General features: G+C 36.0%; 1 protein-coding gene across 2 annotated transcripts in view; it reads left to right on the top strand.

Moving 5' to 3' along the window:
• Positions 1 to 23,704, top strand: part of LOC112153636 (short transient receptor potential channel 7) — a 53,564-nt gene that overhangs the window by 14,906 nt on the left and 14,954 nt on the right. For both annotated transcript variants that reach the window (XM_024283998.2, XM_036213902.1), the window contains exons 4-7: positions 2,382 to 2,546; positions 7,182 to 7,398; positions 8,817 to 9,050; positions 10,318 to 10,582. In XM_024283998.2, coding sequence (XP_024139766.1) covers positions 2,382 to 2,546; positions 7,182 to 7,398; positions 8,817 to 9,050; positions 10,318 to 10,582 — 881 coding nt within the window. The remainder of the gene's footprint in view (positions 1 to 2,381; positions 2,547 to 7,181; positions 7,399 to 8,816; positions 9,051 to 10,317; positions 10,583 to 23,704) is intronic.

Here is a 23,704-nt window from a genome sequence, read left to right on the forward strand (position 1 = left end):
TTTTTTTTTGTTGGCAGGCATAAAAAGCTAGTCAAAGGTCTTGAAGGAAATCTTGAATTGGTCATGATGAAAGCAGAACCAGATTTTCTACGTTTGAGTGCATGAATGTGGCCATATGCCAGCCCCAACCAGGCACCGCTAACAAGCTAACAGCATGCAGCTGCAGATAAGGGATTCTTAAGCCTCAGCATGGTTCAAACCAAAAACGAGCTTTGACATTTTATGTCAGTAGGAAAATGGATCTATATGAATATTGTTTATTATTTCCATTCCCTCATTATGTCTTTTAGTCAAGGATTAGATTTTACAAGTCTCGGCGGGATTAGTAAATATATTAGAAATACTTGTGACCAGGTTGCACAGTTTGTATCGTTGCCTCACAACAGTTCACATCCTGCATGAAGCAGTCATGTTTTTTTGTTTTTTTTTTCTGGGCAGACTTCTTCACAGCTCATTTTCATGGGTGGAAATTGTAATTTTATTTTTTTTCTTTAGGGCTAAATGTACATTTTAAGTGTCTAAAGTCGCATGTTATTACAATTTGTTGTGCAGTTAAAATCAAAGCAAGTTCATTATAGAGACTAGAATCTGTGAATTGTGCTTTTATTTTCATAGCTGGCAACGAATAGGAATTAATCGAGAACAAAAAGACTGAAGGAATATTTCCAGTTACTATAAAAATCTTAATTTTTCTACTTGCCCCCCCTCTCTGAACTCTCAACCCCTAATGCTGATCAGAGACCCTCTGAACTTGATGATTATAAACTAGAAACATTAAAGATTCAAGCACAAATGTGTATGCAGAAAATTAGAAGAAAAAAAAACAGGATATAAATAAATCCTTCCCTCAAAAATTCCTAACTCATTATTATGCTCAATGAATTTATTTGAAACTGTTATGGCCCCAACAGCTTCATAAAAATATCAGTGTGTTTCCATGCGTGTGGCCTCAGAAGACCCCGAGTCGACTCCTCACAGGCGTCTGGAAACGAGCTAATCTCCAATGAGATAAAAGTGCTTTCTGAATGTCAATTCATATCCTTTGCCCCCATTTTTGAGACTCTTGTAGCAAACATCATAGCGTGATCCCCAACATGCCATTTTCAGGAACAACCATGTGTACATTTGTGCCACAGTGGGAGGCAGTGAACCAGTAAAGAATCTATTTGATCCGTATTAGTCTAATTCTAAAAATTAATAATAATTTGTTGGATATCATAAAACTAAGGTAACAACAACTAAAATGTTCATAGAAACTCAGTAGATAACTGTTCAATGTTTGAGTACATTTAAGAGTATAGGTCTGTTTTGCATAAAAAAAATAATACTAAGGGTCAAAATGGTTGGAAAGTGGAGTCTTACTTGAGATGTTTACAGTTTATTGACCAACAAAAACTCTGAGGAGATTATTGACTGTCCTCAAGTCTTTACCCTCAGGTTTTCATAAAGTATGTCTTCCTTTTTTCCCTCCAGACCTTTGCAGGCTTCATAAATCACTCAATTCCTTAGAAAAATATCAGAAATGAATGTAAATATTCAGTCACTCTGATTCACAGCCCACACTCCAACACTCAATATTAAATTGACTCCCCAACCTGCCTGTGGGCACTTATTTCTATTTTAAAGAGAAAGCCAAATGGCATCTATGAACACTTTTTAAAAGTTATTTGTGAATGTTATAAAATAATTTGATAAAACCTGAAATCTCAGCCAAATAGGATGACTTTTAAAACCTTTATTATAATCTCTTTCAGTTTTACATTATGACACAGATGATTTTTTTATTATTACCCATGTTTAGTCATTATAACAGTTATAAAGTGTGGTTATTCAAAATATGATAAACTACACAAAACTGCTTTTCATAAAAAAAAAAATCAACAGGTTTTGTAGAGATAAACTAAAATCACTATATCTGCTTTTTCTGTGAAGCTTTTTTCATAGATATTTATATTTAAAGATTCAATAGTACGTTAACAAACTAAAAATTAATTATATTTTTTCATCATAGTATTTGTCTTTTTATTGTTTGTTTTCATGTTACTGCTCTGTCAAAATTCAGATGTAGTCTTGAAAATCTACTATTTTATGTCCAAATATACCTAAAAACTGGGGTTATTTAGAGTTTCAGAAACTGAATGTGTTGTATATTTTATAAAATTCAACATACTGCATTAATATCTTGTGTGTATTGTGTATAGTTTCAATTAGTATGAATAATAACATACAAATGTTGATATATTACCAGGAAAAAAATATTTTGAATAAGTAGTAAAATAGATAAGTGTTCCTTTAACATATTTAATCTTGTTGATTTTCTGGGTCCACTTTTCTCCCAGTATTCCAACATGCTTCATTTTTGGGCCCTATCTCTTTTTCAGTTTGTCTCTCATCCCAACTGCCAGCAGCAGCTGCTCACTATCTGGTACGAGAACCTGCCAGGCCTGAGGCAGCAGTCCTTTGGTGTGAAATGCTGGACAGTGCTGGGGGTTACAGTAGGCCTGCCCTTTCTGGCTATTGCCTACTGGATTATGCCATGCAGCAAGGTAGGAACACACGACTGTTTGCAAAGACAAATGCACACAAATGAAGAAACTTGTTTTATTTCTTAGGAATTAGGAGTTTAATCCTTTAAAGGGCATTTAAAGTACTACTAGAGCCAAAGTCAATTTAATTTCTAATTTTTTCAACATTTTAACACAATGATAGTGATTCTTGGTGTTTTATTTAAGTGCTAACATGGAAAATCCTGAAGATACTCTTGCCTCTGAGAGAAAAGTTTTCTTTTTTTTTATATTTTTTTCAGCAAATCCATGTTTTACTACGGAAAATAGAGAAACACTTCAAATCATTTTTAATGAGCCATGAAAAAATTCCCTAAAGTCAAATGTAAATCAAGAAGCACCAAGCTGATATTCATGTAAACCAGAGGAATAGTGAGGAGTGGGTCAAAAAAAGACAGGCGGTGCTGCTGAGTTTGTTTGTAAAGGACTGTGTTTGTTAGAAAGGATAACCTGTCAAAGTAAACAAACATGTTTGCAATCAGACTTTCAGATGTTGACCGACCCGAAGAGATAGAAAGATTGCTGAAAAGGAGTTTTACTTGAAATTATAATCTCTGATTTACAGACAGAAATCTGAGCTAGAGTCGCACATACGGTAAATAATCCACATGTAAATAAAGAAGATGGAGGATTTGTTAATCTTTTAGCTTTTTCTTGAGTGAGAAGTTTTCTAAAAATGCATTATACAACAACAATTATATATATATATATAAAACATTTTTATTCTTTTAATGAATATTACATCATTAGGTTTTTACCAGCACCTGTACTTTATTCCATGTTTTAATGCTCCATCAAGGAAATTATAATTTTAAAAGTGACACAATATGATCAAGCCCTCACGGGCAAACAGGAAATGAACGAGTGGTTATGCAAATCTGCTCATCAACCTGGATAATGCTCCAGCACCTTATCATCAGCCGCCGTGTGTCCGTTTGTGCGTGAGGATGTGCTGCTTCCCATTCTGTGTGGAGAGCTATCGCTACATGTCTGATAAATTAGACATTCTGCAGAGGCAGGGGAAGAGAGCAGCTGATGTCAAGAGTGTCTGTGAGGATGAAGAGCAGCTCTGAGAGCTTCTCCACCACTGGGACATGGATTCAATCATGAGACACTGGCTGTGTCTGATCTGACTGCCTCACAGAGACACCTGCTTGTGTAAACGTGTGCGTGTACGCACGTGCGTGCAGATCTGATTATGAATGCATCAACCTGACTGTGACAGTCTGTGATTTTGTTATACCCCAGAGTGAACATCAGAAAATGTATCAGAATCGACAAATAACATGATCACAAAAGGTCGCACAGCCCACTGTGGATTATTAGTATGTCTGTGCCAGTGTGGGTTAAGGTCATTTTCTTTTTTTATGTTGAATTTAGTGAATGGGTTGAAACAGCAGAACTATCAAAGTCAAGAGGGTTAAAGATCTTGATAAAAACAAACTACAAATGCACCAAATGGAGTCATACTTAATGTGTTTTGGTTTTTTTTGTGTGTGTGAAGATGTGACAGACGCACCAGAAGTGTTGATGAAAGTGAAACAGATAACATCAGATCAGAAATAAACATTAACAGAAACAGAGAAAAGCTCTAGAATCCAGCTTCAATGTCATCTACTTGATTGTGTTTAATGTTTACTTAAATAAATCACTTCTATTTGTCTGTTTTTCATGTCTAACAACCAATAACATTTCTCATTTTAGTGTTATCCCAGCATGCAATTTTCAAAACTCCAAAACAAGAGATTTCATATAAGCTAAGAGATAAAAATAAATCATATTCTTGTTTTTTCTCAACCGAAAACAATGAATGTCTCAATAAAAGCATAAGACAGAAAAAGTACAGCCTTAAAAGTGAAAAAAGCTTATTTCAAATAGTGATGATGGACTTAAGTTTATACAGTTGAACATTTTATTTATTTTCTGTGTTTTCTAAAGCTCCATCATTGTTAACTACTATAATTCTACACAAAAATATCATAACCAAAGTGAAAGAATTCAGTACCTGCAGGACAATCTTCACAGTTTTAGACAAAATAATCAATTCTTAAACTTGTATTTTGTTACAAACAAGAAAAACTGACTTTTTCACATTTTCATGTTTCTGTTTTTTTATATAATAATATCATCAGTAAACAATTTCAGATGTTTTGCTCTGATTTATATTTTATAAAAGAAAATTAAATCATATAGTAACTTAATTAAAATCCTTTCAATGTTTTGCTTTTTTACTTTTAATAAACTATATTTTTGGAATGGCATCACAGCTGTTTAAATACTATAAAACTGTTACATTTTATAGCCCAATGAATGATTAATCAAAAGCATGTTAATGAAAATGTTACTTCCCATAATTTAACACAAGCAAGAACAGTGTTCTACAGCTTTTTTTGTTGTTGTTGTTGTTTTTTCCTGTAAGTGGTCTGTCTGATAAGAAATATGCTTCTTTTTTCATTCGAAATTTCCTCAAACATGTTGAAGGACCCAAACACACAAAGTGTGTTAACTTGATTTTTCTCTTTTATTCCTTTTGCTTGTCGTTACGTTTTAGATTTGATTTTTATTTCAGACATTACCTGCCTTAGACTAGATTTATGATTTTTTATTATGTGCTCCATAAAGACTGAAGTAAAGTCGTGTAATTAAAAAAAAAAAAATCTGGGTCTGGAAGCTCACATCCAGTACATAAAATGTACTATTACAGACAAAGTGGTTTCTCATTTACACTCTGGGAGCACAGCTGGGGGAACGAAGCCATCGCAAGAACACACTCATGTCTTTCACCTTTCTTCAACCATTCTTTTTTATCTTTTTTTTGTTTTTGGTACTTATTCAGCCATTAAACACTGGTGAAGCATTTGAAAAGAAACTGAACAAGGGGAACATCTTTTGAAGCTTCAGATATTTCAGATAGAAGAACTGGACTTATAATAACTGAAATAAATAAAAGATGCAGTTAAAGAATTGGGAAAAAAAAGCCTTTTTCTCAGGTTGGAGGACGTATGTAGTAACTTCAGAAATGTCAGATTAAAAAATGTGTTTCTAATTTATTCAAATCGTGTTGGGTAAGCAGGTAAAAACACTTTGCTTGAAAAATCTCAAGTTTGTGATCAGCAACTGCCATGGGCGGGCCAAGGACTTCCTTCTATTAAATAAACACAAGAATTAGAGAAATACAAATATACAAGAATTAATATACAAGTATATTTAACTATACAATATGTATATATAAACCCTCAACCCCTGAATGTATTTCCAGCTTTAAAAAATCTATTATGTTTTTACTTTCAAGTAGATGCTAAATAAATCAAGGTAATTTTGGAGTTGCATCTTTGCATCATTAGGCATCAATGAGTCAAAAACATAACAGAATACATTTTTTAAAGTAAAACTTTATAAATTAGGGCTGCCTTAGTGTCTACAGTACAGGATTATGTTTCTTGCTACAAGACTGTTTAGCATACGTGTGATAAAAAATAAAGAGGCAGAGTGGATTAGAAAAGGAACTGTGAACATGAAGGTTATACACGAGCGCTTGCTCACAGAGGATGACGGAAATCCTTGTTTTATGCTGTTAGGAAGTAAAGAAACATTTGCATTGTATGGCTAAAAAAAAAGAAGAAGTCTTGCTTCTATCATCGTGTCTCTCATGTAAAACAAAATAAGTGAAGACAGATTGCTACCTGGGGTGGATATCAGTCTGTTGGTTGTTAAGCTCAATCAGAATTGAGGACACAGCAGCTGTGTTCTGCACATATGAGAATCCCATTTCACACCAGGCTTCTTTTAATCAGCCTGCATGTGTCCACTGCAAGCAGCTACCATCTTGTCAGAGGAGTAAAGATCCTCTTTGTCCGCTTTAAACTGATTTTAAAAAAAAGGAAGCGTCTGGTGTCGCCATAGACTCTGATCAGGGTTGATCTTATCATCCGAGCTGGGGGGCGTAATGGATCGGCCTTATCCGCCCAGGGGAGCAGATGGGTGAAATGAAAGACGCTGGAGTTCCAGTACACTATGAGGGGTTAAGAGTCACCAAACCAGCTTTTTCTTCATGGTTTAGTGATGCGTGTGGTGTGAGAAGGCTCAGATCCGACGTGTCACCGTGCACGCAGAGAGAGAAGTGTCCTGTGGGCAGCTAATATTGAACTCAGCAGGTTGAGAAACTGGCAAATGCTGGCATCTCAGATGTCTGTACCAGGTTGCATCATGTCAGCTTTTGTGTTCTGGGTGTTGGCACGTGTGTGAGTATCTACCACACGTTTGTTCCTTATTTGGATTGCACCTTCCCCGTATGGTGTGTTTCTGCAAACTGTTGATAGTTTGGCGTCAACTTCCTCTTTTACTGCATTGCTGTGAAATGTGTTGTGCACATGAATGGATAACAGCTGTGCACTGCCTGCTAAGATGCTTGTGAAGTGGTGCTGCTCGACTTTTTATCTCAGAGGAACAAAATCTTGTAAAAGCATGGATGTTTTGTTCAGAAAGCATACATGCTTCACTAGGTCTGAATTCAACAAAAATGCTAGAGGTTGAAATTGCCTTTCGTCGATTTAAACATTACAATGAAAAAAAAATACAGTCTGCGTTGTTGTTTTCAGTTTGTGTTTTCACCCGCAGCTCGGCCAGATCCTGCGAAGTCCCTTCATGAAATTTGTGGCTCACGCCGTTTCCTTCACCATCTTCCTCGGCCTGCTGGTCATCAACGCGTCTGACCGCTTTGAGGGAGTTAAGAATCTGCCAAATGAGACCATCACAGACCACCCACGGCAAGTGTTCAGGGTCAAAACCACACAGTTCTCCTGGACAGAGATGTTGATCATGAAATGGGTGCTGGGTAAGTCTATTTTACGATTAAGGTTTTTTGATTTTGCAGCTATAAACCAAGTTTTATGTTGATTTGAAGTCAAAATCGAAGCTTTTCTTGTGGGAAAGTAACAAAAATCCTAAATTTTTACAAAGTTTTTCAAATGTCCTGAACAAAAATAATCCTAATCACTCTTATTTTATATGACTTATATGTTTTTGATAGCATTTGGCATAAAAAATCTGAACTTCTTTGCTCAAAAGGTAAAAAAAAAAATACAGCCTCATCAATAGTTTAAACATGTAAGATGGGTATTTGCAATAATAAAAAAACAAAATGTGTGAAATTCTTTTTTAATCTGTAAAGTGAAACATTGGGTTAAACAATTATTTTCTAGTTCATAAATAAATTGTGTGTTGGATAGTTTATGCAAAAAAAGCCTGTAACTTCCATAAAATATAATAAACTCAGCTTTAAAAATTGAATAAGTTAAGCAATACACTCCATTAAATTATTATTTTTTTTTCAGTTTTCTGTTAGCAAGATGAATTTCAGGAGGTTTAGGACTGAATCTAATGTGTTCTATTTAAATGTTGCACAAAGTTAATGCTCCTTTTATCCTTTCAGGATGAGTGCAAGTACTTCTGGTGTCTCAGGGAAAAAAAAATGCAAAAAAAACTCTTTTGGTAGTGAATGAGGGTTCTGCAAAGGGTCAGAAAACTTCATGCCTTTGATGTAAAACATAATACAAGTTTTACACGGCGCCACATTACAAGCCAAGATGATGAAAGTCGAGGCTCTAGTAATACAACACATCTCTTTCATCATCCAGAGATCAAACAGAGGTTACCTCCAGCATGGATTCAGCCCTGTCCAAAGTTCTTGAAGCGAAAGCCTTTTTGAGCCATTGTAATGCGGAGACAGAAAAATGGAAGGAAGGCAGGAAGTGGTTGAGAGGGACAGATAAAAGTACGCGGGTGTGGAACGTGTGGCGTTCAAGGAGGCAAGCTTGAGGAAGCAGGGAAATAGAAAGGGGCTGACAAACCAAGACAAACTCTAAAAATAAACAGCCCACGGCAATATCTGTCAGAACTCAGCTGCTCCCCATCTGCTCAAGTCCTGCCTCCCATTCACACTCATTTAACAGCATTACATGAGCATTTTGTGTGCGCCGGTGAACATATGGTTGTGCTGTTTGTTTGTTTTTTTCCTCACATGTGTTAAATTTTGAAAGCAGGTTTTGGGGCGACAGGTTGACTGAATGTGTTTGGAGTGACTGGTGGTTGAGTTGACCTCGCTGGAGCTGCTGAAATTCAGATTCACAACCTCTCTCAAAGTTTTATCCTCATGTTGCCAAATGTATAACATGTTTAATTATAGTTATTTTACTCAATTTTTTAATTTTTTTCATCCCCATCAAGTATTGTCCATGCATCTCTTCATTGTAGGGATGATCTGGTCAGAGTGCAAAGAGATCTGGAGCGACGGGCCCAGAGAGTACATCATGCATCTTTGGAATGTTCTAGATTTTGGCATGTTGTCCATATTTGTGGCCTCCTTCACGGCTCGCTTCATGGCTTTCCTGAAAGCCTCCAAAGCCCAGCAGTACGTAGACATGCACGTCACAGACGAAGACCTCAGCAATGCCTCTCTGCCAGACGACGTTGCCTACTTCACCTACGGTAAGCCGTTTGCCCAAAAAACCACATAAGCTTAGCTGCACTCTTTATTTAAATCTTTTTTCCAATTTATTTGATATACCCTTAGCAAAAAGTATTGTATTTAGTCTATTACAAGTATATTTACTTTATACTAAAAGTGAGGCTTCAAGTTTACTTTTTTTATACTATCTTTATTTTTTAAACTTAAAATGTTCCAGTTTATTAGTATATTTCCTACACTGCACATATTTAGTTTATAGTGTACTTGCTCTAATACTCAAGAAAGCTTAATAAAATAGACCTCAAGTGTACTACTTTTTACTAAGGGTAAAGTACAAAAAGTGACACATTTTTGTCTTTTTTTCTATTTATTATTTGTTGAAGAAAGTTACTATTCCTTTATCTTTTCTTTTTATTCTCTACTTTTGTGGATGTTACTTTTTATTACAGCTATCCATATTTTCATTGGTTAATTCAAACTGTAGCTGAGTCTGCTGAAAAGTTTGAGTCTAAAAAAAGGTTTTTTAGACTAAATATAATACCTGTGGGAGGAAATAATCACAGAAATATGAATTTTTGTATGTTTGCAATACCAGATATTGGGCAGATGCAGTTGAAAGTTCTTTAATCACTATTTTTCCAGCAATTTGGGTTGAATTAAGTCATAATAGAAGGACATTCTTGAAGTGTTTGAACTGTGGATGTGTATGTATCTAAAAGAACCAAAGCAACTTCCTGTTAAACCTATCTACATCTTAGTGACCCATTATTAAAACCCTCATCGATGCTGTCACCTTGTGGTGTCATGCTGTCATAACACTGAAGGAACTGAAGCATTTGGAGCCTGTTTTCCTACTATTGCCTAACATATTCCATCAATCTGAGTCTCAGTCTAGCTTTGCAATCTCTCCTTCAGCCGCCACCTCAGTGTGTGTTGTTTCGGTATCTCAATTTCTCCTTCCTGTTAAATCTTCCTTCTGCTTTCCTTTTAGCTCATTTTCATTACCTTCCTTCCTGCTGCTCCCTCCTTTTTAGCACAATTCCAAGACTGTCGCTTTCATTTAGGAGCAACAATAAACAAAAGCTAACATTCCACAGAGTAAAGCATCTGATTTACTCATCATCTTCAAACTAAGTACATTTAATCCAGTCCAAGTGTTCATGGGCAGGAACATTTTCACAAAGGATTTCTGTACAATGGTAATTCTGGAGCTTTAGAACAAGAAGTTATAGAAATAATTGTCAGACTAACTTTGAAAAATGAATGACAACCTTTCTCCTCCATCAGCCAGGAACAAGTGGCGACCCTCTGATCCCCAGATCATCTCAGAGGGCCTGTACGCCATCGCCGTGGTGCTGAGTTTCTCCCGCATCGCCTACATCCTGCCCGCCAACGAAAGCTTTGGCCCACTGCAGATCTCGCTGGGGCGCACCGTCAAAGACATCTTCAAGTTCATGGTCATCTTCATCATGGTGTTTGTGGCCTTCATGATTGGCATGTTCAACCTGTACTCCTACTACCTGGGAGCCAAGTACAATCCTGCCTTCACCACGTGAGTGAAACCCGCCTGTGTGAGTGGTCCCGCGTGCACTGAGGATCTGTGTAAACTCTCTGTATGTATTTAAAAAAAAAAAGTTGTGTACATTACTGCTAGGCAAAGCAAAGCGACTCACAATCCCCGGGGTAATAGACGTGGCCACATGGCCGGAATGAGACTGTCTTTCTGGTTCATTACATTCACAGCGCTGGATCAACGGAAAAGATCAAACTTTAATCTAAAGTCTAATGCTGGTAATCAGCCCATTTGGTTCAGTCTAATGTAGAATAATGTTTGCATAACATCCATAAACATTGGGGTTTTGGATTTTGTTTCGCTGTTCAAAAAGACACGAGTCATTAACCTTCTGTTCACTGTGCTGCATATTGAACTCTGCAACATGCAATGACCCTCTGTATCACAGTTACTGGCATTCCAGTGAAATAGAACAGGACTAAACCGCAAAGCATTATGGATAAGGAAGGAAATCATTCCCTTTTAGAAAAAATTGACATTACTTAGAAAAAAACAGTGTTGACTTCAGAAATATAAAAGGAGAGTCAAGAACATCGGAGCTGTAGAGATGCCTTTGTTGCTTTTTTCTGTCTTTTTCAGAGGATAAAGAAAGACTTTTATTTGAAATGCCCTTTTTGCCTAAAAAAAAGGCAAATACTGTTTTTTTCTGCTGACTTGAGTCGCAGTCAAATGCATTTTCATCTGCTCGTCATAAACTGATGGACAGACTGTGTGTAGATGTATTTAAAAGTAGGCATTTTGTAAAATACAAAGGACAAAAAGAGATTCAAATAACTAATACAAAGGCAGAATCTTCCTACAAATGACTATCATAGCAAGTATTCTCTCAAGGTCAAATGATTCTACAAATGGTCAAAGAAATAACGGCTAAACCTGACTCATTTTAATCATGATGTTCATGACAGTACGATTGGAGGAAAACTGCATTTACTGTTAGTGACTGTTACTGTTTAGTGGTTGTCGGGGGGGCAGTAGTGCCCAGTAAAAGTCAAGCATGACTTGACTTTACCAAGTTTGAGTTTTGATGGGTTCCAGAGGAAAAAGGCTGTCAGACTGTTGGTTGTGTTTTAACACTGTGGTTCTCAACCTAAAAAGCTTCTTTTTGATTGTCTGGATTTGTGCATGTCAGCTGTGTAACTTTGTTTATCAATCTGTAACTTTTTGGTTCTAAATAGTTTACTGGGTTTGGAGAAAGGAGGAATGTATATGCTTGGTTGTTGTATTCTAAGGAAGTGATTGTTTTTTGCTAGTTGATGTTTTAACTGCTATGATAAGTATTTTCTCTTGTGTTTCCTCATCTCTTCTTATGGAGACTGGTATTGAAAAAAAGATTAAACTGGCTGGGTCAGTCTTGACTTCTCTCCTTGCTATGTCTTCTTTTTTATTTATTCTATATACCTATTTTTATCAATCACTCCATTTCTCTTTCTTTAGTTTTTTTTTATTTTTGTCTCAGATACTGGTATTGATGTCAGTAATGGTTGAGTCTCACTAATTTCTAGTTTGTTGAGACTCTTGTTGATAGATCTGTGGATATGAGGGCAGACTCAGAGAGGTGTAGTCCTGGAACACTCTGTTGAGCCCTCTTGATATTTGTGAGTTATCTCAACAAGGCAATGTTTTCAGAGAGACGGGCCATCCGAAAGATCCAAGCGACCTGGTTGTATCCTCCCCAACTGTTGTGCATTATTTTAGAGTTTGGAGCATAAATGTTAAGATGATGCTGCTCTTTGCTTATGTCTATCTTTGAGGTCCATTGCTGGGTAAGAATATCTGCTGATGAATTGGTTGCTTTCACCAGAAAAAAACTGGTGTAGTTCAATTATCTGAATGGAGGTATTGGGCTAAAAGAAAAACAAATAAAATAAAAAGTCACACAAAGTTCATTTAAGAAAGGAGAAAATGGTCTTTATTTGATAAAACTAAAATGATCAATAATTGAAGTCCCTGTTTTTATGGAGTCCCTTGTATTTAATCATTATTACTATTATTATTATTATTATTATTACAAAGTAAAAACTGAAAAAAATTCTAGTTGGCTAAACCTTTTATCCTTTTTTTCTTTCTTTTGTTAAGTCCAACAGACAAAAGCCACTAACTGTTGGTGTACCTTAGAACCTTTGAACGCTTTATTGTAAATAATAATAAAAAAAAACTTTAGATCCATATGATTATTTCCTAACTTTTTCCAATGATGATTTCTAATTCTTAATTGATTATATGACCAAACATTCATTAGGATTAATTGGAGTTCCTCCACTTTTGTCCCAGTTTAGGCCCAACTTTAGCATTCTTTCACATTAAGAGTCAATTAAACTAAAAATGGAAACACAAATGTTAAAAAAAAAAAAAAACAGGGAAAAATAGTCATTTTAAAACCAGATGAATAATTAATGCAATAATCATGCAAACATGTAGCAAGTCTGTGGGTCTATTACCTGTCCTTTTCCACAACACAGAAGCACTGTTAGGATTAATCCCACAATTTTATCCTTTTACAGAAAGTCCACCGTCACGCAATTAAAGATTATTTAGTTTGTTTACTGCTAACTGCTTATCCATGGGGGGGTCAAAGTTTGGCAGCTTTTTAAAATTGGAAAACTGACAAAAAAAACATGAAACTAAAAAAAAATAATAATTAAAAAAAATACAAAAATTGTATGTTTTACAAAAAAAAAAAAAAAATCCACAAATGGAATGAAAACTTTTGCTCATAACTGTGTTAATACTTTTTTTTTTTTAATATATTCTTTATGCTTCCAAAAAAAGAAAATGACTCAAACATTTTTAAAGATTCAAATCATCAGTCTTCAAAGCAATCTGACAATAAAGCATATCAGTTTTTAACAGTATTGACTTTGGTCTCCTTCTATAATTGGAGCTTATCTCTGCCCCGGCTTCCTGTTTCTCACATAAAGATGTTATCAGATCCATGCTGTCGCTGTCCAATAGTAGCAGAAAAGATGTCAGTCTTGGGCTTCTTAACGGATCTTTCTGCTTTTTATTACTGATGTTCAAATTGCATTTTCCCTCTAGTCTCTCTCAGTCCATCACATGTCAGCATTTATTTTCCCAGTAAAAGCCCTGCAAAGGCTTTAGCATATGGGCGTCTTAAATCTTTGCTTTGTTATTAATTGAACTGTTGTGCATCTTCCATTCAACACCTTTCAGGCAAAATAGATGCTGGAAGGTCTGCTGTGTTGCGGTTCTCCATTCTTCACACTTCCTAGCATTTTTTTTTATTAAAAAAAGAAAGGACTGGTGGGAACACAAAAGTTGTGAACACTTGTTGCTTTGCATCCAGGCAACTATCATGTAGAGTTTAAATTATCTCCACACTGGCAGCATAAAGCATTGGACTTGTGTCCCAAATAAGACTATGACTGTAGCTCAGCTTTTCTTCTGGCAAATAAAAAAAAGGAAAGTAGATTTCATTCTTGCATGTAACAATGAATTTTGTTGATTTTAGTGGATTTTAGCTTCTAGTTTAGTTTTCTTTTGTGATTTTGATGAAACTGTTTTTTCTTCTCTCAATATTGACTGTTGAGTTTTTCTATTTGCTTGTTTATATTACACTCTGATTGCTCTGCAAAAAAATAAAGCCAAAAACATTCCTAATTTATCCCCCTTTGTGCACTTTATGAAAAAAAGGATGTCAAATATGACAGGTTTGAGTCTATAAAAATATTTTAATGGAAAAGGAAAAAAGAATGAATAAATGTCATCATCCTGATGTTTTATTTACTGATAGGTTCATATTTATCTCATGGAATTACTTATGATTAATAGAGTGTGATGAGGGTAGCAGTTTCTCATTTTCATTTGCCAACATGGTAAAATGCATATAAAGAAGCTGCTTAGCCTCAGCGAAGGGTGGCTGTTATTTCCGCTTGGCTGCCCACATGGAGCCAAATATCCAGCCATCCTGATGAACAGACAGGCAGAGCAGAGAGCTAACTGGCAAGTGCAGAGACAGGTAGAAACAGAGTTGAAAGGAGCTGAAGTGGCCTGTCAGAGAGATCGTGGTCCCAGCCTGACAGTCTTCTCATAATAAAGACCTCTAACGTGTCAAACAGCAAGCTCAGAGGAGATCCTAGATCTTGAGGAATCCTTTATCATTATCAGGAGGCACGTTTTCTTCCTTCGTTGGAGCATAATCGAGTCCTCTTTGCTGTCTTTTTTTTTTTTTTTTTTTAGAGATTTGCATCTATGCTTATTTCAAACTAGCATCATACAACCAGTGACCCGCAGGGTTTCTTATTAGATTTGAGGGATCTGATGGGGAGCTGGCTGATAGTAATTTGGCATAAAACCCTGAGGTCGGCTTGTGTGAGTTTTACCACCAGGGGTCACTCTGACATTAACTCTCAGGCTGATTTGGACATTTCAGAGAAAAATGCCAGGATTGTGCAGATTAGAAACCAAAGCTTTTTTTTTTTACTGTGTCTATGTATGTGTTTGTGTGTGTTGTGTGTGTCCTTGTATGTGTTGCTTTGTCAGGATTGTCCCTGCAGGAGAATTCACCTGAAGTTGGGGTGACCATGTGACTTCATTTGCTCTCTTCCAGTGTAGAGGGATGCAATTAAAAGTTCCCTGGCTGTGTTTAGAAGTGAGATGTGATTAAATTTAGACCAAGATTCCGTTGTGACATGTGTAAAGTTAGGAATATGATTCAGGTTTGGCTGCAAAGAAAAACAATAGATATCATTAAAAAAATAACTTGAATGTGTGGATGTTGTTGTCTGTGAGAACATTTTTGTCCTCTCTCATGGGTTGCATTTTTTTCTCTGTTTTAATTTTTTCTTTTTGGTCTTTTCAGATTTAATTTACCAGTGGAAAATATCATAAGTTTACTGTGGATTTTAATGATAGCTGCTCTATAATGATCTGTCCACTCCCATTGTCCCCAGTATTATGTGTGTTTGTTGGGTAGGAGGGGGACGTGGTCGAGTGTTCATGGGGGCTGTGTGACATTAGATGTCTTACATGGCCCGTCTGATGAAGAAAGGGCTTGTCTGATAGCTCTGACTCATTGAGGAGGGCACCAGGTGGAGGTGGTAATGATACCCCAGGGGGGAACCAATCAGGCTGGGTGATGGACAGAGGGAAGTGTTGGAGGGGAGGACAGTTTGGGACAGCACAGTATCACACACACAAACTCCCAGCTTGATAGGACTTAATGAAGACAGAGACACACATGTCACCAAAGCCTGCAGGCTTAAAGACAATTCTGGCTCCCAAATTTTAAGACACGCACACCCCAGATGCTCTTTGTCGAGTGCCCACGCAGTTTTCCTCTAACGTGCAAATCATTCACACACAGAAATCCCCACGGCTTCTGTGTGTATGTGCTGCTAAAGGTGCCTACATGGATTAAAATAAATGCATTTATTTTCAGATATTTTCATAAATAGAGGTGCATTGTAGGTTTAAACTGCCTGAGTGAAGTAACAGACACTTCTTTATGCCCTAATAGTGACAGCTCCACACAAGGAAGAAAAAAAAGGGGAGGTGCAAGAACTGAAAGTTTGTTCAGGTCGGGGGGCTTCACGCCGGAGTAAAACAAGAAGAGACGACTTTTGAAGATTCCGAAAAAATATTTCTACCGGTTTTGGTGATGCTGAAGAGGAAATAAAATAGAATGAATGTGGCAGAAACAAAGTCATGAGATAAAGTCAAGAAGCCAGATGGAGACTGAAGAGATGACAGATGAGAAGACATCCACAGGGAGCGATGCAGAGGAGTGTTTTTGCTCTGTGCTCAGGCAAAATATGGGAGACCTGCCAAGGTACAAAGACAAAGGAAGACGAAGAAGGGATAGAAAATGAAGGAGGATGAGAGAAGGTCATGCAGACTGAGCAACAGACAGACGCTCATCTTCACAGGATTAGCGCCGCTTTAAGCATAACCACCTGAAAAGGTGTAAAAATCCACATATATATACTCTGTGCAGATACTTCTTTACTTTTTTCTGCCGTATTTTTTCTTCACTCGTCATATTCTTTATTAAGCTTCATTTTTATTCAGCTTTCATGTTGGAAAAAATGTTTATTCTAGAAATGCCCCAATGGATATGATAAGTGATCAGAAGAAAAGAAAAAAATTAGTAATACTCGGTTTTTTAATGCAAGGAATTTTGGCAAGATAGAGGCAAGGATGAAAATCAATGCAAACATTAGCCCTATTCCGAATAAATGTTTGAGAAACAAAAAAAAAGAAACAAAATGAAAAAAAACATAGAAAAGGTTGAAAAAAAAGGGCAGGAAATAAGTCTTTTAGATAACAAAAAACAAACTCCAACAAATGAAGGAATGACATTTGAACAAACCAGAAGATCTTTTAGCTCTAAAGGGAATGACAGAGGCTCATTTGGGCAACAAAATCACAACAGACTTAAAATTTGAGGGTGACAGACATAGATGTGGCTCATCACGTCCACAGAAAAAAAAAAGAATTATTCATATGGCATGGCCAGTGTAGGACTGTAAATGGCACAGCCTATGTCGTAGCTTTAGAGCTTTGCCAATTTTTAGTCTTTTAGTAACTTCACTATAAAAACTGTACTCCATTCAATTGGCTTTTTTTGTAATCCTTTTTATTAGTTTCTCTTTTTTAAGAAAGTCATTATGATGTGAGTAATCCATGAAAACTATTTAGAATTTGGGACAAATTGTTCTTGATGAAGATGAGTAGGGTAAAGTTTATTTAAGTGTACACACGTCTTATTCAAACCCTGAGTTGTTTACAAGTTTGTTTTCAGGAATTTATCAAAGTGAAACCTTTATTATTTTTGGTTAATTTAATAATAATTCTCTAATAGAGGGGCTGGTATGATTATTAGACATCTCCATTAAGTTTTACGTCTCTTTATTTTTCCACCTCAAGCTTTTACAGCTGGTGTAGCTAGTAATCATGCTAGCGATCATGCTAGCAATCATGCTAATGTTGCATTTAGAATCAGAAATTCCTTTATTGTCATTGTTGCACAACAATAACTGTAATGCTCTTCAGCTGTTTCAAAAGTCAGGGTTAAAATAAAATAGAATTTTAAAACAAAATGCAAAATATGAAAAATAAATCAACCATTAAAAGTTAATATATATATATATATATATATATATATATATATATATATATATATATATATATATATATTGTACCAGTGGTATAATAATGACCCCACGTCTTTAATTAAATTAAATCAAATCAAACATGAGTACAAGGTTCTATTTGAAACTTTTCTGAAAAGCAAAATCTCACTTTACTGATTAAATCAAATTGAGTAAAAAAAAAAGCCAAATCCAAAAGAAGGCTTTTTTTAAATTGATTTATATATTTAAGCAAATGTTCATGTCTTGAGCAAAAATGTCATTGCAGAAACAGTTTTTCTGGGATTTACGTAAGCCTCTCTTTTTCTTCACCAACACAAAAAAAAGCAGCATTCGTGTGCCTAAAGGCTAATTAAAGAAGGAGATTGCATTTTGCTATTGATCTGTTTATTGATGAATTGAAGTCTTGCTCATGTTTGGATTAGCAAGCATCAAAAGGTTTCATAGAAATAATAACCCCAGAGGAAAATTTATTTAGCAGGCCTTCTACTCCTGCTCTCTTCTTAATAGTTTCCAAAACCTGTATTTCTGTAGGTTTGTTTTGAACTAATTTTGTATCTAAAAACACAAAAAGCCACAGAATCAATGTCCTCTTGCTTGAGTAGACATGTTGTGTCTGGCTTCCTTAAATCTTAGAATGATTATATGATTTCTTAATCAAGAAATGGCTTGAGGGGGGACTTTTAATTTTTAGATTAACTGCAGCCTGATGAGATGAGCAGAAAAAAATAAAAGCAGTGATAGACTGACTTCTTAGTCTATACTGATTCTGTTTAAGTGCTCCCATCGTTAGATTCCCATCACTGCTCAGATAATAGAAGCACTTTTTCCTGCCATTCAGTTAGAATACTTAGACTTGAGCAGACAGTCATTTGAGACATAGTCATACAGCGACGAGGAAGCATAACTCCTGGAACAAATTGTCAACTTAAGTAGTGAATGTCAGTCTGGTTAAGAGGAATAACGGGGGAATCTCCCCTTCAGAAATGTCTGTCAGGAACGCAGTTAGCAGGACTTTTTGGAGCCTAATTCCAGCTGCTTCTCGCATGTGTGCCTCACTTCCGACACTGGAAGGAGTTATTAGGCCAGACATGGCTCTAAAAGCATGTTCTGCTTCCAGGCTGGGTAACGGCATGTGTTGTTTTTGGCCACAGTTGGTGGGAATGTCAGAAACAAGCTTTAATGTGGATAACTGGATGTGCTGTGAGGTGTAAAGGCCAAAAGAAAGTGTTCATTTTTGGTGGATGTGTGGCTGACTTTAGGCAGCAGAGGAAACGCTTCCAAGGCCAGAATTACAGCCAAAAAAGCAGCAGATGTCTTTTTGCTCTTCTTTTTTTCATTCTTTTAATTTTTACTGCTTGTTTTCCGCAATTTTGGTTTCTTTGTTGGTTTTTCCTGCAGTGCTTATGTTAGATTGAGCCATCAAAATGAATCACAGCTGCAAGATTTTGTATATAGATATGTATGTATGACTTTTTTTTCTTTCATTGCTGATTTATCTCCTCTTTAATCTGGTCCTAGGATGTCAAACATTGTTGCTAGAAATAAAAAAAAATTGGACAGAACAGCCTAATTAATTAATGACAAGCAAGTTTATTTAAATGACAGTGAAAGTAACAAAAAGTATCAAAAATTACTTGAAAGTCTATTTTTTTTCCACTTTTTCTCAAATTAACATTTTATTTCTATCAGGTTACACAAACTCTTGATAAAAATGTTGACAAACACAAAAACAACTATTAAGTTCTTTGTCGAATTATCAAATTTTCCATAATTGCTATGAACACACATCCAATCCCTGACTTTTGTTCTCTTTGAAGACCATGTCAATGTTTGTCTTTATTCAGCTTTTATTTTAATGCTTTTAATTTGAAGTTAAATCGCAGCAATAACAATTATTTGAAGCTGCAACTAAAACAGTATCCCATCCCTTTTTGCTGAGAGTTTTCTCTGCATGTAAATTGTTTTCTGAGACAGACAGAAGTCTGTTGTGACAAAGCATGTTTATTTTAGCACAATAATTTAACAAAGTTAAGGAGTTTGAGTAAACCACATAACATTTCACATTATTTAGGTTGTTGTGTGTGGACCTTTTTTTTTTAATCATAATTACTTGGAGATTAAGTACTGCCATAGTAAAGAGAATAACAAAGACTTTGGTAAACTTATTGGGGTGATCTTGATGTTTTTTAAAAGCTTAAAGGTAGATTTGTTAATGAAGTCATCCTCCTGACCTTTTATATAAAATGTTTGTAGCACAGTTTGGCCCACACAAGAGAAAATCAAAAGTTAAGGGATGGGCCTAAGGTGACCCATGACGCAGCAAAATGACAGATGCTTGCTTCGCTTTGTGATGGGATGTCTTGATGTATGGCGTGCCATTGTCTCTGTGACTTCTGCAGGCGGAGCTAAATAGAAGCAGCAGCAGCTCAGCAGTTTTGGGGAGAATCTGTCTCCTGATGTGTTGTGAGTTATACTAGGTGTTGTGCTTTATATTAGAAATATTTGGTAAAGTCCAGAAAATATATTCACTAGCCAAAATATAGTTACCCACAAACCCATTACATAGTGTAAGTTGCACACTTACAGTAAAATATATATACATATTCTATCAAATCAAGCTATATTTATGAAGAACTTTCCATACAAAAGTAATGCAATGTACTTTACAGGCTTAAAGTAATTTAAAAAGAATTTATAAAACAATGAAAGCATAAACTGACACGTGGAAAAAAAAAAAAACTAAAAAGTATAAATAAAAATATAAACCCAAGCAGAAGCCTGGCTCAATGCTTAACGAAAAGATACAAACTAAAAGCATATATAGTCAGTCACAAAAATGGGTCATAAATAAAACATTTTAAAAAGTATTAAGAGATAAAATGATTTGAATATCAAATAAATATATTTCTAAATTTCAACTAGAAGCCAGATCATAAAGATAGATCTTGAGTCGTCCTTTAAAAACATGAAATGCCTCACGCCACTGAATCACTAGAGAGAAATATCAGTCACGCTTGCATTTACTTCATTTATCTTAACTTAAATACCTATTTAAAAAAATAGCCTAAATGCAAAAAGGTTTATTTTTCTGCCCTTTTGAGAAGTGTTGTTGCTTCCTCCTTCAGAAGCAACTGACTCAAGAAACAGCAAGGTTAATGGCCTAGGATATATAGAAAAATAAAAGTGTCTGGCAAACACTAATGGCTTTTTCACCCAATGCTGCAGGAGCAGAAACAGAGTCATAATCAATCATTTTGCTTTTTAGTTTTCCCTGTGACCAGGGCTGCACAGTTTATAGCGCTGAGTGGTTATTTGTTTGCTCAAAAGTTAGTTTTTCTGTCAACAATCCAAATGATTACTCAAATATATGTTGCCTAGCGCACACGCACGTAATTATTTATATAGTGTTAGCTTCTAAAATGCAACAAATATATTTATTTGATTATTTTTTTAATTTTCACATTCTCTGTTTTAAAGCTCAGTATTGATATGTTTATATCTTGTCCTGTTTTAGTTAAAGTATGGGACATTAGCTAATGGATAATTATTCTAAGTTCAGAATAAGCCCAACACTTACAAGTTAACAACGCAGACCACCGTGGAGACAGAAACAGGCAGACTCTGCGTTAGCTGGCAAAATTGAAAAGAGATTTGATGCAATGCTTAATTCTCTATCAAAACACTCTTAATTGCGCATCTTGTGGAGTCTCCTGTCTAATTCCTCTCGCAGCTTGACTGCAGACAAACACACAACATCCTCTCTTGGCTTCACTTTCTTCCCGCCTAATTTGTGTCTCCCTGAAAGCCTCACACACACACATCCCTCGTGAGTCCAATTTGTCCGTTCATTAGTGGACACAGCCCCGCCCCTCTTGGTTCCCATGGTGACGGCAGCTTTTGTGCAACAGATGGAAGATGAAATTCAGTTTAATATTTAAAGATGTTTTATGTTTTTTTTCCCTACAAACGAGTAGAGAGCAAGAATTTAATATGCGAGTAAGCACAGACAGATAAAGGGCAGAGCACTCGGTGCAGCCACATTTGCATTTACACCCATTTCAGCTTTGATCAGGTAAAGTATTTCTTACAAAAGTGGAAAATAATTCAAGACAAGATGATGACAAGAAAGATATAACTTAAAAAAAATAATGACAGGAACTCCTAAAGGACAGGAAAAACAGTGGCATTGGAGAGTAATAAAGAGAAAGTTGTAAGAGCATTGGAAATATTAGGAGCTCAGAGTGAAGCTTCAAAACCCAAAACACCAACTGAGGATAAGAGCTTGTCTCTGGGGCGAAGGGGTTGATTTGGTCCTACTGCTGATTAGGTTTGGTGTTCTCCTGCAGAGCCGAGGTGAGTCACCGGTCTCCCACACACAGACGTGTACCGTGCTGCATGTGGCATGATTATGGTAGAGACAGGGAGTGAGAAGCAGCATCGCTTCTTCACCATCCGTTTTTCTGCAGAACTGAGTGCTTGAGTTGTGGAAGAAAAGAAACGCTCGGATTCTTCATTTTAAGCAACATCGGGATCCGTTTTTAGTTTAAGGTTAGGGCAGGTTCCTTTGAAAATAATAGAAGGCCGAGCAATGCCCTTTAAAGTGATGGAAACATGATTGGGAGCTTTAGTATGTGAGTGAGGCTGTCATGCTTCGTGCAGCCTTAAGGGAGGCGGCACTCTCTGCAGGAAATAATAGCAGACCGTCTATCACTGTCTCCAGACAGACATCTCTTGTCGCAAAAGGCTGTAGAAAAGACATGCATGTGCTCACAGTTTGGAAATTAATCATGCAGTAGAAGAAAAAAGTCTCCCAGTATCCAGAGAATCAAGTATCTCCTCCATCTCTGTAACGGGATATTGCATAATACACACACCAGCAGTCCCTCAGCATGCATTAGACAAATTTAAACTTATCAGTGCTGTTGATCTCCAGGGATATATTTAAAATTGTCCATAATTGTGCTTCCTCTGTCTCACAAAGATTTCAGTAAATTAAATAAGCAGGAAAGCAAGGCAAGCAAAGCAAAGGATGATGCACAGCAATACTCGCTGTTCTCCTTGTGCTAAAGGAGAACATGAACCTTCAAATTACCCTCCTATTTGTATTCAATCTGCAGCATTTAAGGTTATTTCAAGTGCACCCTCTTTACTCAGCTTTGATTTGAGGATATCTGCATCACAACTGAAGGGGTTTGGTGAGAATCTATAACATTTTAATGTTTAATTTCAAACCTAAAATTGCACCAACCTGACAAAGAAAACAAATTGCTGCTCCATTAAACTACTGTAGACTCTGTAGGTGTATCGATAAAAGTCTGTGAGAGTCATAAAAGCATTCTGATGGGGTTTTTCTTTTGTTGTTTCAAAAAGCCCATCTAAGAGCACATCTAAAAAAATAACTGAAAACCGAATTATTATACATTTAATGTAACCTTATAATTATTAACTTTGTTCTTTTTCTCAGAAAGTACAGAAAAAAAACAAAATCCAAAACAAACGAACAATCAAGGCTAATAGTCGTATTCATGTTGTTTTTTCAAATATGTGTTATTTTAAATATCCAAGAAAAGTAAGGTTTTCACTTTCAACTGTAGCAAATAATTTCACAATTTTTTTAAAGTTCACATTTTACAGCCTTAAAAGTGGCTTCAAAATATAAAAAACTGGATAATTTGAGTTTAAAATATTTTTTTAATTAAAAATGTAAAACTCTTTTCTTTGATCGACACTCTATGGATAAAATAAGATCAAACAATAAAGTCAGGGTCATTGGTATCACATCACATCAATTAAATAGTAAAAGTAAATAAAAAAGAAGTGGTTTAAAGTAACACGGTCAGTTAAGTAGACTTTGATTTAAAGACTAGGATGGAGTCAATAATCCTGATATCTGTGAGAAGTGAGTTCCAAACTTAAATCTCTGTCCACCCCATGGTGCTGAAAGAGGACGAGGGAAATGTTGTGGAGACTGGACAGAAATGGGGGAGCG

Source organism: Oryzias melastigma, linkage group LG10, assembly GCF_002922805.2.
Source record: "Oryzias melastigma strain HK-1 linkage group LG10, ASM292280v2, whole genome shotgun sequence".
NCBI lineage: Eukaryota > Metazoa > Chordata > Actinopteri > Beloniformes > Adrianichthyidae > Oryzias > Oryzias melastigma.